Below are 7,933 nucleotides of genomic sequence, written 5' to 3'. Positions count from 1 at the left end.
GAGTGTGGGGAGTTCTTAAGTCAACTCTCAGTCTAGGGCTTTGTATCACATATCGTGAAGGGACTTTAAAGGTATCTTAACCTGTGTTTCGCCTCTGCAGGTTTTAATTTAATTGGCCTGGAATTTGGGCCCAGAGTGGGTGTTTGTAAGTAGTAGCTGAGGTAATTCTAAAGTCAAGCCAGGAATGAGACTCATTAAACAGTCCATTCCCTAGAAAGTTTAACAATGGGCCTCTACCATTCAGAGGCAAAACTCTTAAAATGTATCAGCTATTTTAAGGACCAGGCAGCATAGGCTGGATTCGCATTGATCACCATTGCCAGGAGGACTAAATACAGGGTCTGGCCTGAACAGGTTGCCCCATAAATATTGATGAATCAATGAAAGAATGAACACATGAATAATTCAAGCCAACATGTATTCTTTGAATGCATTCTGTGCTTAGCATTACATTGGGCACTAGAGAAGTGATTTTAGTAAATAAGCGAGAGGATGTATGAATGAATTTGTACCCAGAATTCCCTTCCTCTCTGCTAATACTAACTAGTAAATGTTACACACTCAGATGTAACATTTTTGTCCCATGGCTTTTTGTTTGTTTTTTTATCTTTGTTTTTGATTTTTGAGACATAGTCTTACCTTCTAGACTTAGTTGACCCAGAACACTCTTTTAAAAAATACTTTACTATTTGTGTGTGTGTGTGTGTGTGTGTGTGTGTGTGTGTGTGTGTGTGTAGGGGAGGGGCTTGCATGTATGCCACCATGTTTGTGTGAAGGCCAGAGAGCAACTTTTTTTGTTTTCTAAGACTATTTAGCTTTATTAAAATGGAGCAGCATGCTGGGTGAGGAGGAAGGAGCTACCTTGAAGGCATTTTCTTTGCTGCTCTTCATGAACCCCAGATCTTTAAGCTTCTGTCCCATCAGGGTCATCGTCATGCTGTAGATGTTCTCCAAACTTGTCCCAGGGGAGCACAGTGTCAAACATGCTCTCTGGATCTCTAGAACAGCTTCATAGAGCTCTGCTTGAGGTGCGGTGAATCTGCCATTGACAGGCCATGTCCGGGTGATGTCACTCACATAGCAGGAAGATTCACAACCTCCATCAAGAAGCACCATTTCACCATCCTTGATGAGCTGATTATTCTTCACATAGTGCAAAGTGTTGGAGCGGTTACTGCCTACAACCACAGGCGGGTAGGCTAAGATGTTTGCACCTCGGGCCCGGCATTCAAATTCAAACTTTGCATAAAGAAAGGCTTCATCTATTGGCGCTTTACTGGCAAACATGGTCTCTACAAAAGCCTCTGACGTCAGTTTCCCAGCAATCTGCATTCTCTTAATCTCTGCAGGAGATTTAACTAGCCGGAGGCGCTGTATCAGCTGCTGGACACTCCGAACCTTGTTCTTGCTCCTGGCTTTGGCTTCAGTCAGATGGTGCCTGTAGTCAGAGTGAAGCTGTGCATGAGAAGGCTTCATCCAGTCATACCAAACCATGCTCGTCTCAGCTTTCAGTTTAGGTAGTAGGTGCTGAAATTCTTCCAGAGTGTAGGCTTCATCCACCCCAGTTAGGGCTATTGCTCCATCCGTGCCAGACCGAGGACCATCCCACAGTTCTCGGCCAGGGTCTCTTCGAGGCACAAAAAGCATGGCCTTATGGGATGGTAACTGCTTCCCAGAGCAGCTCTGAAGGACCAGAATGCTATCAGGCTCTTGGAATCCACAGAGATACAGGAAATTGTTGCCTTGGTGGAACGTGTAGGGGATGTCATTGCTCATGTAGTATGTAGGGTTAGAGAGTACCACCACTGTGTGGTCTGCTCCACTGTGCCCCTGTGCTTCCTTGTGGATCAGATCCATCAATTTGTGTCTTCGAAGTGCATATTCCACTTGAGATAGTCCTGGTGTCACCTCCCCTGGTCTGAGGAGGTGTGGATGTGTAACTGGGCTGGGCTGGCCTAAGTACCGATTTGGAATCTTTTTCTTCGGCACAGACTGGAGGGAGTACCTTCGATGTAAACATGGCATGCATCCTGAGAGGCAGCGGAGTCTTGCTATAACGGGAACCAGCTTGGGGGTTGAGAGCAGGGAAGGCATGGCCAACACACTTGGCATCAGGAAGAGAAAGCACAAATTGCGGGCCAGAGAGCAACTTTTGTGGAGTCAGTTCTCTCTCTCTGTCTCTGTCTCTCTCTCTGTCTGTCTCTGTCTCTGTCTCTCTCTCTCTCTGTCTGTCTGTCTGTCTCTGTCTCTCTCTTTCTCTCTCCTCTCTCCCTCTCCTCCTCCTCTTCTTCCTTCTCCTCTCTCTCTCTCTCTCTCTCTCTCTCTCTGTCTCTCTGTCTCTCTCTTTCTCTCTGCCTTCACATTGGTTCTGCATGGAGCTCAGGTCATCATCCTCCCACTTGTCTAGCCACCCCTAAGCCCAGCTGAGTCATCCTGTCTCAGCTGCTAATTGATGCTCTGCCTCTTTGTCAGCTCTGAAGCTCTGCATATTTGAACTCCTCAGACTCTGCTGCAGCCTCTTTTACCCTTCTATAGCCATTCTGTAACCCACATATACACAAACGCACATACATAATTACTGTGCAATGTGCCATGTGTGATTTGAGAGTAAAGTAATTAAAATATCAGAATAAAAGAACTTGTGTTGAGCAATGGCCACCTGTCAAGGGCAGTTGGGAAACTTGGCAAATTGCAACCAACGAAACCAACATAGCTTTAAGTTTAATTATTATGTAATGTAAATTGCTTACCTTGTGGGGATACAATGTCTGTGTTTCTGGCATAGCATGTTCATGACTTATAGAAAACTAACCACCTGAAGTGTAATTCTTTTCTCCAGGCTGCAGAGACCTACAGAAAGGCTGTGGCAGGTATGCTCAACTTCAAATGAACAATCATCTGGTAGCTAGGGTTAAAGTGATGGGGATGGATGTTAACCACTCTCTCTTACAAGTATGTGGGATGCCACCACACTGTCACATGCTCCCCATGTGACCTTCTGGGTATGAGTTAATCTGGGGTTAGGAATTTCCCATGGTGCATCTGCTCTTGAATCCACCGTGTCAGGAATGGTATAACTTTCTACCAATTAGGAATGAAGACTTTAAAAAGACACTTGTGTCCCTCCTTTTGGCTATCGGACTACTGAGACATTATACCCCCTAAAACTGGAATTTCTCTAAAATCTCTCTGGGAAAAAGCCTGAAGCCTGAGGGCATCCAGAAGAGGGAGTACACGTCTCCCAAAAAGGCCACTTTGTTGGAAAGTCTGGAGCTCAGAAAATGGTGGGTTGGTGATGGCCTGGACCACACCTTTACCAAGACTGTTTAGCTACTCATAACTCTGGTACTCTGCTTACACTTGAACTTCGTGTAGGATCCCAAAGCTGGACTTGGATCTTCCTATCCTTCTCACCAATGTAACCCCATTAAATAAATCTCCTTTTCTACTTTTCACTGCTAATCCATTTCTTGGCTTGTTGGTAACTGTGCCTACTAGGACCGTCAGAAGAATCTCAGACGCTAATAACCCAGGTAGCAACAGGACTTCCCAGTGGTACAGCCACCCCAGAGCCACCCACACCCTGTAAGTAAACCTATTAAACTCATTGATTCATCAGGCTGCAATTGGACAGAGCTTTTCCTTAGTCTGTTGGTGCCTCTCCCCTACCTCCCATATAGAGATTTTGTCTCATGACAGAGGACACATGTGTCTCTCTGTGGAAGGCATCACCTCCTGCCTGGGCTTCAGTGCAGTTAACAGGAGTGTGAGAGTCAGGTCCCAGAGGAGAAGCACAGCCAAGGAGAGAGAGTGAATGTAAAAGAATCATCATAGCAATGTGATCAAGTCCTAGGCAGCCAGAAGCAAGAGAGAGTGGAAAGGGGCAGCCTGTCTGAAAGGCACAGTAGCCCTGGACAGTTTTGACTGTGAGTCACAGCCATGCTACTTTGTAAAGCTCACCATTTTGGTTAAGCTCACATGACAACTTTTAAAACTATTTTATTCTCTAATCTAAAGGAACCTGTTTGTCTAGACTCTTGCTCTCCCTACCTTATTAATTCCTAAGAGCACAAGCAAGGGAAGGTAGGAGATGTTTGCCCACCACCTAATGGTCTTTCACCCACCAGAATACACTAGCAACAGCAAACTACTTCCCAAACAGGATGCTTGTCAGTTTCCATCAGCCTTCCCCCTTCCCTGTTCAGTAAGAATGCCCACCTGCAAGAGGACCACAGGCTTTTGGATCTTGGACTAGAGATGCCTCCTCTTCAGGTCTCTTCTTGGATAAAGCCTATACCACCATTGAATAGCTTGTCCCTTTGTCTGTCTTTCTGTCCCACTGACCTTAGCGAGATATGGATTTTTTAAAAATATATTGATTCATTCAAGGTAAGGAAAAGAGGTGGTCAACCAAAGTAATGTTATGCAAACCAGCCCTGGGGAAAGAGCCACTGTCTCTCTACTATGGAGAATATGACACTTCCAGGATCATGGGCTGCTGTCTCTACCACATTAATTTCATGGATCTTTGTATAAAAATTGTATGAAAATGCCTTTCAAGGTTCTCTTGTGCAGTCTTACAATGACATTTTGGGTAACAATTGACCAGGTACACAATGGTAGTCTCATATGACAACAATGGAACCAGAACTTCCTATTGCCGATGTCTCTGTAGCCTTGAAACATTATGGCAGGACGCATTATTCTTGTATTTGGGGTGATGCTGGTGTAAACAACTGGACTGTGCCAGGGGCCTTTGCCATAATTCAGCCATAGCACCATCATGTCCTCATAGAGAAAGACATGACTCCAGGTCACATAGCTGAAATACCACCTCTTAAGATAGGACACAAGTTCTGAGAACACAGACTTGCGGCTTATCTGCCTAGTCAGTAGGGTGTAAGCCTGTATGATAGAAGGTAGAATGTGAAAGATAAAGTTAGAATCTGCAGTTAGATTACCAGAGGACACAGGATGACTTACCCATCCCAGTGACCTTTGCAGCTGCAGCACACCCCCATTCTTTCCCCTCCTCCCTTCCCATTTATAAATCCCTGTGGGATGAAATAAAGTGGTCGACTTGATCAGAATCCTGTCTTGTCGTCCTTTCTTGAATGTTCCATCTCCCATCTTTCTCCTAGGTGTCCACCAGTCCCCACGTTGAATGTCCCGCGGGTCGGGGCAGGACCGCATTGACAGTCTTATGAAGTACAGCAATGTAATTATGCACACTGCATAATGCTGGGTAATGGTGATAAATGACTGTGGTTTATGAGTTTCCCATACTATTCATTTTATAATTGTTCTCTACTTATAAGAAGAACCTTATTGTATAATAGCCTTTTTTGCTACATGAGCAATGCCTCACACTCATTGTGTATACTGCTTTTTTGATTATGTAGCAAAGCAGTGGAGTTGGGACAAAGGACATTAAGATTAACATGAGATGGGCATGCCTTTAATCCCAGCACTCAGGAAACAGAGACATGCAAATCTATGTGAGTTCAAGGCTAGCCTGATCTACAGAGATAGTTCCAGGACAGCTAAGGCTACACACAAAAAAAAACTCTGTTTCCCTGGGGAGGGGAGAGGAGGGTAAATATATGAAAGAAACCAGTGATTGGGGAAAAGAACTGGACACTTCCCACCACCCAGGGCTACCTGGAAGAGAATGAGTGTGCCCCATAAAAAGCCCTTCATCTACAAATGCAGAAGGAAGTGGGACAGAGTTATGAAAATGGCACATAAAGGATCTTAACTGCTGTGACCTATAGTTATGCTCTCTAGCCCACTTTCACCCCTCAGAAGAACTTTCTTTATATAGTGTCTCTGTTTCAATAGCTACCCATGTGTCTTTGGGATAATTCTATGTTCTAGGGCACAAAAACTTGGGAATCCCAACAGGTACCTTGGGGACTCGAGTCTATGGTTATAACAACAGTACCATTTTCTCTTGAGTTTGATCCTACCTCATGTTACTTTGTTCATGGTAACAATGGGCCAGTGTGTGTGTGTGTGTGTGTGTGTGTGTGTGTGTGTGTGTGTCTGTCTGTCTGTCTGTCTGTCTGTCTATCTGTCTGTCGTCTGTCTGTCTGTGTCAGTGTCTGTGTGTCTTTCTGTGTCTGTGTGTGTTGTAGCCGCCTGAATGTGTATTATGATACACCATTTTGGTTTTCACTTCATGATAGTCTAATGATGAAACTGTCACCTGGTGCTAAGTGGAATGATTGTGTTTCATTTAAAATGTGTTCATTGAAAAAAGAAAAACTGAGGCATCAACCAAGATTGGTATAGCCATTTTAGGTTCAATTTTTTTTACTTCTTTTATTTTTGACGTTATAATACAATTATAAAATTTCTTTTTCCTTTCCTCCCTCCAAATCTCTTTTTTCATTCATTGTTATCTGATGTATATATGTATATATAAATATGTATTCCTAAATATATGATTATATTTATATATAACCATATATATGTCTATACATATATGAAATGTGACTTGTTACAGTTTATAAAATGTTACTTGTATATATGTTTCCAGGGCTGACCATTTTGTATTAGATCACTGTCTGGTATGATTTTTAAATCCAAAGTATAATTTTCCAGCAAGATATTTTTATAAATAAAGAAGAAGATTATGCAGCTTCACCAACTGGCATTGATATTAATTAACATGAAGTCACTCCCAGGACTTGTGCACAACTTTGCCCTAAAAGCAGGAAATGCTTTCCAATAAAGCTAACATGTAACCTTGAATCTTAGTTTATGGCCATTTTCTTTTTTGAGTGCCTTGAGGCTCTGAAGTTCTGACTCAGCTGAAATAACATTGAATCTAATTTGGAGAATCCAGTGGAGTTTAACCATAAATTATTCTGTTACATTCATAGGCCAGGGGTCTTTAAATTATCACATCAGCAGCATTTGCCTCTAATGGCATTAGGTTTCTTGATAGGTTGCTCTAACATCTAATTTGTCAGGCTATTGTTTCAAAGATAATTCCTTGGAATGAATGAAGCATCTGACATGGGACGTAGAAGGAACTGTCATACTTGAAATCAGCTACTAATAAATGTGTGACCAAATGAAATGCCTCCTCAGACTGCATGATTGACAAATGTGTGACTGAAAATCCTGAACACTTAGGTTTGGTTTTGTTTCATAGAACTGATGGCATGTCTGAAAATATTTTTATGATATTTTGTAAACTCCTTGAAGGTAAATTGAATAGAATCTAACACATGTTCACATCTCCAGTACTTGGCCTCTGTCCTGCATTACCAGTACATAGCAAGCATTCAAAAACTATTGACTAAAAATACAAATGTCACTAATGGCTTTTTCCTAGATTTAAAAACCTATGCAAAATGATTTGTGTGCTCCATGTGTGGTTATAGTCACCTATGATCCCAGCATTTGGGAGATGGAGGCAGGAGAATTGGGAGTTCCGAGTCATCCTCAGCTATAGAGCATACATACTCCAAATCAGCCTAAATAAATCCCACTTATTGCTCATGATAATGCTGTATGACATTGTAGTTGCTATTTTTGCAGATCAGACGTGGAATCTAAGAAAATTAACCCAGTTGATAAAACCCTACATGATGCACATGGACAATTAAGTAAATATTGAGTATGCAGTTTGTACAGGGCACCTATGGTGTCAACACAACAGTGGGACATACACAGTTCTAAGCCCCCAGGGCTAGTATGAGATGCTCTTGGCAGATGAAGCGTTAAGCTTAACAGGAAGTTTGGGGAATGGCAAGACATGTCTGAGGGTCTCAATGCCTGCTGCTATCCCTGATCACCTGAGTTTGATCCCAGAACCCATGTAGTTACAGGGATCAACAGTTTTTGGAGGCCATTGAGGAATCTACTCTGTTATGGTCACTTTGGACCCCATCTCCCTTTTGTGTAGGACAGAAAGGTAAAT

The 7,933-nt window shown here is 42.8% G+C and overlaps 1 protein-coding gene across 1 annotated transcript; it reads right to left on the bottom strand.

Annotated features, from left to right (window-relative positions):
- Positions 1-807: 807 nt before the first annotated feature.
- On the bottom strand, positions 808-2,094 carry LOC121136553 (xaa-Pro aminopeptidase 3-like). The gene has a single exon (XM_040737093.1). It carries the CDS (start codon positions 2,092-2,094, stop codon positions 808-810), a length of 1,287 nt encoding a protein of 428 aa, XP_040593027.1.
- Between the last annotated feature and the right edge of the window lie 5,839 nt (positions 2,095-7,933).

Source organism: Mesocricetus auratus, unplaced genomic scaffold, assembly GCF_017639785.1.
Source record: "Mesocricetus auratus isolate SY011 unplaced genomic scaffold, BCM_Maur_2.0 Super-Scaffold_100676, whole genome shotgun sequence".
Taxonomy (NCBI): domain Eukaryota; kingdom Metazoa; phylum Chordata; class Mammalia; order Rodentia; family Cricetidae; genus Mesocricetus; species Mesocricetus auratus.
The sequence above is the reverse complement of the archived record's forward strand: the minus strand, read 5'-3'. Positions and strand labels throughout refer to the sequence as shown.